We start from the raw sequence: 13,617 nt of genomic DNA on the forward strand, positions 1-13,617 counted from the left end.
TATATATGTTTGCTGCTGGTAAGATGTTACATCCGCCCGGATAGCGACTGTACTCATGGAATTAAAACCCGTCATAGTGGCCCACGTAAGTGTGTCGCGTTCCTGGGTCATGTGTATATCCGGTTCCAATAGGCCGGCATAATAGGGTACCGGACTCATTTTTGTTCTTTACTTTTATCAAATATTTACATATATATAAATTATAACACAGAAGGAATTTTTAAAATCCGGTAAAAAATCAACAAGTTATAAGTCTTTGAATTTCGGTGGAAGGGGTAATTAACAAGAAACAGAAAAGAGACGAAATATCCACATGTGACGTCATCGTGAATTACGACGCGTGCGAAAGAAAGAGATGTAGCGATATCCCCACATCGCGCCCATTTCTGCACATTACAATATTTTAAATATGAATTACTCGCTCATTTTTTAACCAATTTTTATGCAGTTTTCGCAGGAGTACTTCTTTTTCATATTATTAACCATTATATATAGAATAATGGACAAAATCAAGCATAGGCCGGTCCCCTATTATGTCGACTGTCGACGGGTAAGGATCGCTCGTCAGTCGACATACTATTGGACCCCACTCAATTTACCATCAGTTGGGTCACTATGCCGACCGATATAAAAAAAAGATGGTCAAACTTTATTTTGGTTGGTCAATTTTCGCTATCAATCCGAAGGCAGCTTTTAAAGAAACGTTTATGGAGAGATGCAACAAGATGAATACTTAATAGTCATAATATTGTTCGATAGCGGTATTACCGCTGTCTCGCAGAATACCCTTTCAACTGCCTACTTAGGTTACGTATTGTAGTCAGTAAGATTTTGGAATCTAGAAATAGTCATTCCTTCTTACCAAATCCTATTATTGCGTAAAGGTCCGTAGCGAGTCCATGGTTCTTCCGAAATTGTTTTTTGGATAGCCATCAATTAGTATCAGGTGACCCACTAACTAGTTTAGCGACATCTTATCTTATTATAAATTTGATTTTTTGTTTACATTTGCATATTTGTTAGAAGTAAACTTAAATACCATTAAACAGATTTGGATGAAATTTGGCCCACGGATAGACCTTGTCCTGGATTAAAATATTAGTACTTTTTATCCCGATAATTTATTCCCATACGACAACATTTCATTTATAATCTGACTCTTAAATATATGGCGGTGATGTCGCACAAATTTTGCGTATTTTATTTTCTAAATATGTAAAATAATGATAATATGATCGTCTGTTCCGGAAACATTTCCGGAATTCCGGTCTCGAATATCGAAAATCAACGCCGGAACTGAAAACACGATACTTCATGCCCTAGTCACAACAGTGAACACTAAAAACATTTAATGTATTCAGGGAGCCCTATACCGTCTATGGGACGAATTCTTTTTGAAGGACAGCTTCTTTCGCTTTCGTCAAAATATCTCCTATTTACCTCTACGGCCATCAAAGCTGCCATTCGATTATCAGAAGAAGAAAATACCTCAATAGACGGAATATGGCCCGCTGACCTTAAACTAACGGGAGACAGCACCGTGCCGGACGCCCTGCAAGCCCCGATGCGTTGCCGGCACTTATATAATTCATCGTCTGTATAGACCTTTAGATGCATAAAATCAATCTTGCTGTCCACTCACTTGACTGCCGTTTTGACTCGGAGTGTAGTGGTGGATCCGTGTTTCATACATTATATCGCATGAAAAAAAACATTTTATTTCGCATAAACAGCTCTCTAAGCAGTCTTCACACATTGATAGTTTTGGTCAACGATGAGCAAACGCGGTACACAATTTGAACAGAGCTTTCTTATGGACAAATGTTAATGCAAAGTTATTGTTAATGATGTAATTCCGATTTGAGTCGTTCAGTTTTGCGCATGCGCATAAATCTTTTTGTAGCAAAAACAAGTGCAATTACTCTTAAGCGGGTGACATGGAGACAAGTATAGTGAAATGCTATTGACAGCAGGGGCGAAGAGTCGATATAACCCGATTCACGCCGGCTTCACTTTCGTATATAATAATATCAGCCCTGTATTATATACTGTTCCAGTGGGCACGGGCCTCCTCTACTACTGAGAGGGATTAGTCCTTACTCCACCACGCTGGCCTAGTGCGGATTGGTAGACTTCACACACCCTCGGAATTCCTATAGAGAACTTCTCCGGTATGTAGGTTTCCTCACGAAGAAAAACCTTCATCGTTAAAGCAAATTTCACTTACGTAATTTATGTTAAATCTAATTATTATTAGAGCTATTTGCAGACCTCATTTATGCTTAGTATATAACCTACATTATGTTGTGTCGGGTTTCCTTTTGGAAAAATTTACTCTTCGCCTTTGATACATAGCCTGACTAGGAGAATAAAAAACCTCGCCATGTCTAAAATATGGGACTAATTTTTACTGACAACGTTAACTGTAAAACGGATGAGCACATGTGGCGCTCTAAAGTAATGTTTTTATATTCCAGGTCAAACCTTTGCATAGCTACTTTTTCATTTGCAATCACAGACCTACCGTTAAATAAGCTGCTATATCTTCCAACACGTCTCATCGCTTCCCGATTACCAGTTTTCCTATCTCTTTCCCACTGAAAATTACAAATTGCTTGAAATTTGAAACTTGAGGCTATTCGCAAAAATTTACGACGCGAATGGCTTTTAAAGTCGATTTGGGAAGTTGTTATAATTGCAGAGAGAGATTTGTTGGTTGTTTAATGTGGGGGTCAAGGTTTGGGGTTTGACCTCACCTGCAGCGAGCTTAACTAACTTTAGACGCATGGTTATAAAATTAAATTTCGCGAATTTGGTATTGTGCGACACTATGTTCCAGTACATTTTGTTTCACGAGTGACGTAATATACTTCTTCGTATTTATTCAAAAGATTTATCTCTTTATATGGGATCAGGAGTTGTGCTAACAAATTACCACTGTCTGTTTTTGGAATACGTCTCCAGATCTTTTTTGAATAAGTACAAAAAGTTCAAGGTCATTAAAAATTAGTCAATTTAAAGCGATCAGTACAAAACTATCGAAAAAGATTTTTTTTTTTTAAAGTAACAAGCAGCCCCGTTAAGCAAAAAAAAAATAGTTTAATTACTGTAAATAACGCAAAGAAGTCACAATCCGACATTATGGAGCTTCCAAAAAACAATAGTATTATGTCTGATAAAATAATGATTTTTGAAAAACCTCAAAGAAACAAAACTCCGTAATACCTAAAAATACTTTTCGATGCTCTGGTTTAATTTGTACTCTACCTGTCTATTATATCTATTTTAGACTACGATCGGAATTTGATACTTCAGATTGAGGTACCGTTAGGAAGGCGCTCGTAAAACCTGAGCCAAACTGTTTCTGCAACATCCTTGCAATAGCTTCGAACCCACATTGGAAGATTTAAGGTAGTGAGAATGATAATAAATACGATTTCACGGACGCAATGCTAAACATAGATTTCAATCACATCATGGGATGGATATACAAAGTAATTATGACATTGCGTTAATAAATGAAACTACGTACTCGTTTTTACTTTTATTAATGAGTAATGACATTATGGCGCGCAAAATTAAAATTACTTCCTATTGATATTTATGTGTTTGAATGGGTTATTTTTATGAAGATAAGTGTGTGGTTTCATTTAGAAATGCGATAAAAACGACCCTGTATGACCTAGACGAAGGTGCATACTTGCATGAGCCTAAACTTCCGCCAATAAAGGCAGGAACTTATAACTTGGTGCTCACCAACCCCGCTACAACTGTGGCCCCAATTGTACTCATCGCCGATTATTTCATTCGCAAAATATTATGCCAAGTAGATGGACGTTTAAGGAAGTCAAAATCATCAAAAACTGTTTCCGAAATACTTTAATATAATTGTTATTAGTTATTAGGCTTTATACTTAATTACGTTGGAGATATCATTAATATTAAAGAGACTTCTAATGTTAGTAGATAGGCTTTTGTTTTAATAATGTTATAGCTAAGCCAGGAAAGTAAAATACTTCGCCTTTTTGTAATAATAATAATAATATTTATTTACCATAATGTTTACTATGACAGAAAATTAAATAATCATAAAAAATATCATACAAAGGAGTTATGTCTTCGGTTTACGGCGATCTCTGTACTAGGTTCTAGGCCTTTATCGCAGAGACCAGTTGTGTGTGTGTTGTGTTAAAATGTTATGGTATAAAAAAAATGTACGGCATAAAGAGCAAACATGACTGCTCATTTTACATATAATTAGCATAGTAATAGTAGGGAGGCGTGGCTGAACTGCAACGTCGCAATGACATGGGTGAGATGATCAATTGTGCAAAAAAAAAAGAAAAATGTCGCGAAACTGAACCGGCTAGCGCGCGGACCAACGCGTCGGCGATACACTTTTGTTTGCATTCTTTGTATCGAAAGGACGTTCTATATATTTATTGTCTTGTTTTTTACATTTTTGATTTGCATACAAATAGAAGTTAAAACCCTACATATTATATTGAACAATTTGCATGCTTTATGTCAGTGATTCCCAAAGTGGTCTATATCGACCCCTAGGGGTCTATGACAACAAGCAAGGGGTCTACGTCAGCGAAAAAAAAAATTGGGGGTCCATGAAATGAAAATGGAGGTCCACGATAGTGGATCTCAACACATACACTGATAGTACCTATTTACTTACATAATACTATCTTATAATATCAAAACATATATATTATTTATAAAAGTACCTATGAAGTAAAAAAAATATTATATATGTTTATAAAATTGTGTAAACTAAGTTGTAGGATGTTGGTATTCGCTTTGTGGTCGCAATACATTTTTAACTTGTAAAAACCTGAGAGTCGCAGTCTCAGAGCTTCGCTAACTTGCACTGACTTGTTCAATTCGTCACTGTTACCAATCTCCTAACGAAAAAATGAAACAGACTGGACATAATTAGCCGAGGAGATTTAAGATTAACCCTTACAAAATTTACGCCAAATGTTGATAATTTATTATTAAAGCATCAGGTTCATCCTTCTCACTAAAAATATTGTCTTATTGCTTATGTTATTTTATTTATAGTTTATTTAATGTTACGTTTATTTTACATAACAGATACAAAAAAATATTTTGAGTAGTTTTAATTTAAATTCAATTAATAAATGTATAAATTAACATGTGTTTTTAACACTAAACTTCACTACAGTTAGAAATTTACAGGAAATCAATATCAGGTAAGTAGGGGGTCTACCCAACACGGAAAAACATGGCAACGGGTCTACGACACAAAAAAGTTTGGGGAACTCTGCTTTATGTGTACACTCATGTTTGACAAATAAAAAATCTTGAGTCTGAATATAACTCCTTGTACTCACAAAGTCAACTTCTTATACGAAAAAGCCAAAGTGGCGCCTTCAAACTAATTTTTTATTTGCCTTTCTTTAATAGACTAGCTTTTGCTCGTGGCTCTGTATACATTCGTTTCCGGAATAAATTTTCCTCAATTTCGCTGCAATTTCGCACCTATCCTCTTTTATTTCTTCTTAATCATGATTGACTGCTAGACATTATCTGGCAGTCGCCCTATACACTCAAATTTGTATAAATTGTGTTATAATAAATAATGAATAGTAGCTTTTTATTAAAAAATTAATCGTTCTTTGATAATTTAGCTTTCGCGTGTGAATTTTCGAAACTGCAGTAGAGACAAGCGCGTTTAAAGTAGCAACCTGTTTATTCCTTTACTAGATGGCGCCACCTCTGTTGTACATCGCGCTATAACCTTTCTCCGCGTCTGAAACTAGTCACTTCACGTTTCCAGACTAAACGGCGTTAATATATATTGTATTACTTAAATTCACACAAATTTTTGGAGTGTAGCAATCGTCGCTACACGTATAAAATTTAAAACTTAATCTTGACACTTAGGAGTTAAGATTGTTTTTTTCAATCGTCAGATATAATGTATATATTTTTTGATTTGTGCTTATATACAAGAATACACGCTGCAAGTAGCAGTAGCTGCAGTTGGGACATAGGTATTGTTATAATGAAATGATTTATTTGAATCTGTAAAATGTTATACATTATTTAGATTCCGTTAATATTAACTATACCACCAGTTCGGAAAGCAGTTCTCACCAGAGAAGAACGGGCAAGAAACTCTGGTGTTGCTCTTTTCAATCAATTTAGGGTAAAGACTACAGTACTTGATAAACAGACAAGTATAGTACATGTACATATAAGTACTCAGTGTACCGCGACAATAAATTATTCTTTCTTTCTAAGTACAGGTATTTGTTGAGTTATACTGCGCAGCGGGAAGAAGCAATTAGCATGCCAGCATTATTGTGTTGACCGTTAAGGTATAGTGTCGTTGCTAGTTGACACTTTCCTTGGGCTTCTGTAAAGTCATTTTTTCAAGCATAAATAAAAAAATAAAACCATTGACGAAGTTTATTGTCTGCGAAATCATATATCACCAATAAGTATTCTAATGTCTATTCTATTAAATGACGTCTTGGTCTTCTCTTGCGGTGGTGACTTGCAGACCCACAGCAATGTTCTCTCATCTGGAAAATTCACTATTATAAGATAGTAATAAATTCCTTGAATCAGCACTGAACACAGTATTAAATCTTTACGTTTGATTGAATGTAATTTTACAATATCATCATCATTTCAGCCGGGAATCGTCCACCGCTGAACATAAGCGTCCCCCATTGGGCGCCATAGGGACCGGTTCTGGTCCGCCCTCATCCATCGGACTCCGGCGACTCTCGCCAGATCCTCGGTCCATCTCGTGGGGGGCCTGCCTACGCTACGTCTCCCGGTTCGTGGTCGCCACTCCAGAACTTTTCCGCCCCAACGGCCATCAGTTCTACGAGCTATGTGCCCTGCCTACTGCCACTTGAGTTTCGCAACTTTAACTCTGATTTTACAATATCAATGAGGTTAAATAATATAGATAATTGCAAACAATATTACATTTCTTTTTTCTCAGGTGTTTCTGTTTTGTCTTCATCTTTGGATAATTTCTTGTCCTGAGACGCAGTGCGACGGCAACCTGAAAATCATAAAATTCCAATAAGAATACAAAATAAATTTGGCACTCTTTAGAACTAAAGCGACCTAATTCAAAATTCATATATTTTCTGATTTTGTTAAAAAATATCCACAGCTTGGTCTAAAACCCTTTAAAAATTTTCTTAAATTGTCTATTTTCCGCGTAATTGTTTTATTTTTTTCTTTCATAAGAACCTTCTCCTGACCATAACAAACACAAAAAAATAGTGAAATCGGTCTAGCCGTCCACGCGTGATATCGTGACCAAGGGAAATAGGGATTTACACGATTTACTATTCAAAGTGCGTTACGCGCGCAATATTCTCGCTTCTGTAGTTTATTTCCAAATTCGCTCACGAGGCGCTGTTCAAATTTCCATACGAAAATATACTTAACCAAACCATTATGTTAACGATACGATAACCAGTAAATTCATAGTAGTGGTTCAGTAGCGGGTAGGGAGGCTCTGCCACAAGCACAAAGGGGTTCCCTGGTTTAAATATACAAATGCGTTTTTTTCCATTCCTAAAATTGTGTTAGGAATGAAGTTCATACTAAAAAAAAACATGTAAATTTTTGTTGGAAGTTTGTTAGAAGTAAATGCGGAAGCCGCTGAACAAATTTGAAAGAAATTTTTACCCACAACTATGTATTGTTAAACTATGTATTGTATTAACATATAAGGTACTTATTTCCCAAAAAAGTATACAAGGGAACTTTTTTTACACAAATGAATGGAGAAACGACCAATCCACTCGCCTGGTGATAAATGACATTAATAATAATATTACAGCATCTGACCTGTATTGTATACTGTCCCACTGCTGGACAAATTTCCTTAGAAAAGTTAGATGTATGTGAAGAGATTTGAATCTGCGGACGTCGTGGCATTCCGTTCCACACACAACTAGGCTGTCATTACCGCTTGCTTTAACGGTGAAGGAAAGCATCGTGAGTAAACCTGCATACCTTAGAAGTTCTCACTAGGCCAGCGTGAGAGACAAGAGCGTCCCCAAAGGGAGAGCAGGGAGGGGCAGCTTTACTTCTTTACTTTTCTTATTCTCCATATCAACTTACCCCCCGATCGGCTGGCGACGCTCTTGGTGGGGGACTAAGACCTAATCCCTCTCAGAAATAGAAGAGTCCCGTGGCCAGACGTGGAACAGTATACATATAAGTACTACAGGCCTGATATTAAGTATTATTATAGTAGATGTTTAGTTTTATAAATCTCACCAGCCATAGTGATGTTGCCAAGTTTGATGCAGAGTCTATCGATGGTGCCGTTGTTGCCGCCTATCGCGAAGCCCAGGTGCACGCCGCTCAGGGTCGACTCAATCACATCGCTGACTAGCCCACGGTCTAAGTCACCTGTAAAAATAAACAACATAGCATCACGCCTCTGATCCCTTTCAGGAGGAAGCAAAATTTTATAGGGTCTTTTGACAATGAGTTAATAAATGAAACCAGTTTTTTTTATGTGACCACGGCAAAGTGACCCAACTGCACCTGATGGTAAGTGGAGTAGGGTCAAATAGAATTTCGATGAGAGATTTTATGCCCCCTAATGTCATTTCGACTCTGAGAGAAATCGTCGCAGCGACCACATTACATTTTCGGGCAGAAATACACGCACGCACACAACATAATCATATTAAACTACAAAAAGATAAAAAAAGAAAACCTTAACCAAGATTTTGGTGCAAATATTTTTTATGGATGATTTTTGTTAGTCTTTGCAGAGGCAAAGAAGAGTATGTGGTTTAATTTATCAACGCAATTTCAAAATCACCCTGCATAATAATTCACTCCTACGTTTCGCTTGCTATCAGGTCAAGTAATACGTGCCTCATAAGGGGCGAACCGATTTCTATAACAGGGACAAAGTTCAGACTCGGAATGATACGGAACAGAAGAACTTATCACCTTCCCCAACCCGAGAAACAAACACGAAACCTCAACATGGCAGTCGTACTGTAACTACGCCACCGAAGCAGGCCAAATTAGATGTAAACACACACACTCAAATTTTTATTCACCCCAGTGATAGTTGCACCCATTTTTGATCTTGAGTACTGCATCCCATGATAGTAAAAATATCGCTGTTATATCGGGTATAAATTCCATATTCCTGACTGATAATGGTCATAAAAACCTGCCTGACTCGGTATTGGAACGCGTGGTGGTCGCACTGCGCAATACAACTAACTCAAAATCAATTAGCTACTTAAAAAATGAAATTATAAATATCTTTCAGTTTTTATAGTCTTTTACCTTTTTTAACAGTTGTGGATCCACTGCTCTTTTCCTCTGGCTCATCATCTTTCACATCTGGAAGGTCTACGATTAGACCAGCTTTGTCAGATTCCGGGTTAGGTCCATTTATAAGCGCCGCAGTAATTGGATGTAATGGCCGAGTAGTTTCTAGAAAAAATGTAATCTATTTTAGAACGTCTGCTAACGGTTTTAAAATAATAAAGCCGGTTATGGTTTCTTTTTTCGAACAAGACTTTGTCTTGTTGCTTTTCTGTTATGAGCTAAAAATAAATGCTTAGCAAATTCACAAAGCTTTCTTACATTTTTAAATTAAAATGGTATGGTACGAAATTTGAAAATCGGATGCTAAGTTTCAAATGTCTAGTAAATTACCCTGGTTATTATCATTTAAATCAGAACAGCAATATATTGATTGATACTTATTTATGATTAAAATTCATATAGGTTTATTCGACAATTTACAGTTTTAATTCCATATAATTCCAATCGAAATTTGAAATTAACTTGAGGGCTGATTGATAAATATCCATTTACATAATACATTCAATAAAATAAAATAAAATATACATACTATAAAACTTCTGTTACTTTTTATATTACGTAGCTTCATTCAACTGTTAACTTTTATTTAATTATTGAAATATCAACCTTCAACTGTTAAGCTTAAGATTATTTTAAATGATTAAATAATTACCTGGAGCTGAGTAAATGCAGGCTATAAGGCCCAGAACGAGGACAACACCGAGCGCCATCATGGAGGACTGACCGGGCCGCGTCCAGAAATATCCCTTATATACGCTTGTATTTTTATTTTTATTTACGGTCAAGGACCATATTATTACAGGGCTGTCAACGAACAATAATTATATTTTTAAAATCTATGTTTTTTAACTGGTTTCAAATGTTTATGTGCCACCGCGTATAATAAATAAATGTTTGCATCGAAATTGGGCTACTAAGGCACTAAAATACGTGTAAAATGATTACTTAATGAATAATGATCAACACTACCTTTAGCGTTAAACTTTGAAGAAAGAATGTAGGATATCATCATTCGTTTTTTTATGGCCTTAGTAGGTAACGAGCGAGCAGTCCGCCTGATGGTAAGCATCCACTGTCCATGAACTTTTCAATCCCAAAGCACAGCCGAGCCGTTGCCTACCGGGCCTCAGCCCTCTTTTTTAACCTCGTTTAAATAAGAGCAAGTCATAGTACTCAAACACCGATGCAAAGATTTCATTCCAGTCATGTTAAAAACCTCTCGTCGCGTCAGTTTGTTGTAAGACAAAGAGATCTCAGCATTGCAACTGGCGTAAACTACAACATCACTACCAACTTTAAACTTAACTCAACATAAGTTAAACCCTAACTTAATTCAAACCTAAGTTACCATCCCTAACAACAGCATTAAAACTTAACAAGAATAACAAATTAAAACATTCTTGGACTAGTTTGTACTACGCAAGATATATGTTTTAGTTATAGAGAAAGAAATGGCAAGTCGCTTCATACGAATCGCCATTGTCTGTAAATAACAGGACTAACACCTCATCACGCCTTTATCTCCGAAGGTGTAGGCAGAGGTGCTAACAGGGCACCCACTTTTCACCTTCTGTTTGCTCATATGCCAAATAAAACTAGCTTGGCATCGACTGGTTTCCTCGAGGCAGCTGACCCCCGCACTTTCGCCTTCTGGGTGAGCTTTTTGGTATATCAGGTTCAAATTCTAAACCCCTTGCTAATACTGCAGACAAACCTAATATCACATATCCCAGTATTCGAACCGAAGATCTCAGAGCGGTGGTCGCACTTCGGACGCAATATACGTCACGAAGGCAATCAGATATAAACAAAAGCTACGAAAAACGAAGATATGGCACGCACTTTCAAAATATTAAAAGTAGAACTCATAGATAAGCTAAGAAGCATTTGAATAGTCGATATCGCTTGTAAATAAAAATACAACCCAGTTGCTTTATAATACGCAAGTGCAAACACATGTATTAAACACATACTAACAAATGAATGCAAAATGTAACATGCTGACTGGTTGAACGCTGTTCCTTTTTCAAATATTATGACGCATTTTCGTTTTCAAATCACGATTCTAAAAAGTTGCACTTCAAAAATATGTTATCGATAAATCTATCGCTAAGGTATGTTATTCCCGTACGTACCGTAAGCGTTAACGATTCTAGAAAGGCTTCTTGGCTCGGTCCCAGGATCACGGTATCCGGCTACTGGTTTGTTAAACCTTAGTCCTGCAATCCAGTGATTACAAACCTTTCCATTGTATTTTACAAGTTAGATTAAAAAAGTGTTAGGTTAGGTTAGTATCAAATCAAATCCTAAATTAAGCAAGATTTATTGAGAGGTCACCATACCCTTTGCGGTTTTTTTCGATCAAATAGATGTTGCGAGTATAATATTAAACCATTAATACCATTACATATTTAATAGAAAATTCAATAAATTTTTAATAAACAACTAATTGAACTAGAGATGGAGGATAATAGCATAGTGCTGTGCTGTATAATCGATATTAATTCAGATGACACCGGCTCTCGTGTCGATCTAATAGAGTCTGCGCCGCTGCGATCGTAAATAGGGAATTGCCTTACAAAGGTATTAGAGATGTGACTTTATTATCGATAAAAATTTCACGAGATTTATATATCTATATTATTTCTTTGTGGAAGTGGGTTTTGTTTTATGATCAGTTTAATTAATACATTTTTATGACCTCTAAATATTTCGAAATTCTATTTAGAGTTTAGCCAAGCGAGATATATGGTTAAAAATGATTATGGTTTAAATAGTTATCTTAATGGAAAATGTTTGGTTTACTTTTAAAGCGCATCTGACTAAAAACTGCATAAGCAACGATCTATAACAATGGTTGTAACGACCCTTAAATATTTATGCCAAATTTAAATGTTTTACTACATAATACACACGACTAATTTATCGATTCTTTTTAAAATATGATTTATCGAAATAATATGCGTGTCCCATCACTAAAGAACTTCAGGGAATCGACCCGTAATGTGTATATTGAAGGAAAATATATGTCGTATAAAGCCGACGGGATACACAAAGCTTATGACAACGAACTCCAGTAAAGCGCGCCTAGATACACTGTACTTTGTTACACTGTTAGGCGTAGCGCAGACGTTATCAACTGTCGCATCAGTGGTAAAAGGGAACCGGCCTGTTTGATTTTGTTAAAAAATTTGCTAGTAATTCATATTTCAAATATGGTAACGTGCAAAAGTGGGCGCGTTGTGGGGATATCGCTTCATCTCTTTCTTTCGCACGCGTCGTCATTCCCGATGACGTCAAATGTGGGTATTTCGTATCTTTTCTGTTTCTTGTTAATTACCCCTTCCACCGACATTCAAAGACTTATAACTTGTTAATTTTTTACCGGATTTTAATAATTCTTTCTGTGTTATAATTTATATATCGTAAATATTTGATAATAGTAAAGAACAAAAATGAGTCCGGTACCCTATTATGTATAGGTTTGATACAATAACAACTGTTGCTTATAGGTTGCTAAACTAATCAATTTAGTCGAAGCAACTGTCAACTAATCTATTAATTTCGTTTATATGTTATTTAGAGTGTCGCAAATGGTTCTTTTTATATGACAATTTGCAAAATATTAAGTAAATGTACAGCCGTTAGTCACAGGATTTTTTGTTGTATTTTAATGTTTCACAAAATTTTGCTGCGAATAAAACGTAAATATATGATTAATAAGCAAAACTATAACGCAATGAAGCCATATAAAAGCTAATGGCAGCAATATTGAGAATTAAAACATTATATATTATTAGATGAAAATTGTGATCCAAAAATATAGTAATTATTATTTTTTATGGATTTGGACGTATTTCAAGTAGGTCTATCCGTGATTTCAATTAATGTACTAACATTTGTATCACTTTTCGTAATACAGAGATAAGTAATTATTAATTAGTTTATTATTTACTATTTTTAAATATTTTTCGGATTTCTTCTTCTATGCAAGTCCATCTACCTCGTCGTATTTCAACCGCTAACCAGGATGCGAAAATGAATTTTCCTTGAAGTCCATTGTAGCTAATACTGGGAATTACAAGGCTGAATATTAAATGATATAAACGCCATCCTAATAATGCTTGGAACTATTAGTCCATTATTACTTATCTTGTAACTGTTTACGCGCAACAGTAACCCTCTTCAAAGAGTAACTTAACCCTCTCGTCAGTTCAAATTCTCATAAGTTTTTACGTGAAA

The 13,617-nt window shown here is 35.8% G+C and overlaps 1 protein-coding gene across 1 annotated transcript; it reads right to left on the bottom strand.

Moving 5' to 3' along the window:
* Positions 1 to 6,431: 6,431 nt before the first annotated feature.
* LOC115442440 lies at positions 6,432 to 11,570 on the bottom strand. Its single transcript, XM_030167469.2, has 6 exons — positions 11,511 to 11,570; positions 10,028 to 10,179; positions 9,331 to 9,480; positions 8,293 to 8,427; positions 6,979 to 7,057; positions 6,432 to 6,563 (listed from the first exon to the last, which is right to left on the bottom strand). Exons 2-6 carry the CDS (start codon positions 10,086 to 10,088, stop codon positions 6,560 to 6,562), a joined length of 429 nt encoding a protein of 142 aa, XP_030023329.2. The 5' UTR covers positions 10,089 to 10,179; positions 11,511 to 11,570; the 3' UTR covers positions 6,432 to 6,559.
* Positions 11,571 to 13,617: the final 2,047 nt, after the last annotated feature.

This window comes from Manduca sexta, chromosome 7 (genome assembly GCF_014839805.1).
Source record: "Manduca sexta isolate Smith_Timp_Sample1 chromosome 7, JHU_Msex_v1.0, whole genome shotgun sequence".
NCBI lineage: Eukaryota > Metazoa > Arthropoda > Insecta > Lepidoptera > Sphingidae > Manduca > Manduca sexta.

Coding starts and splice junctions, on each gene's coding strand:
- LOC115442440 (XM_030167469.2), bottom strand. CDS start 10,088: ATGATGGCGCTCGGTGTTGTCCTCGTTCTGGGCCTTATAGCCTGCATT. Junction 8,428..9,330: donor ATCCACAACTGTTAAAAAAG/GTAAAAGACTAT, acceptor TTATTTTTACAG/GTGACTTAGACCGTGGGCTA. Junction 7,058..8,292: donor TGGCAACATCACTATGGCTG/GTGAGATTTATA, acceptor TATGATTTTCAG/GTTGCCGTCGCACTGCGTCT.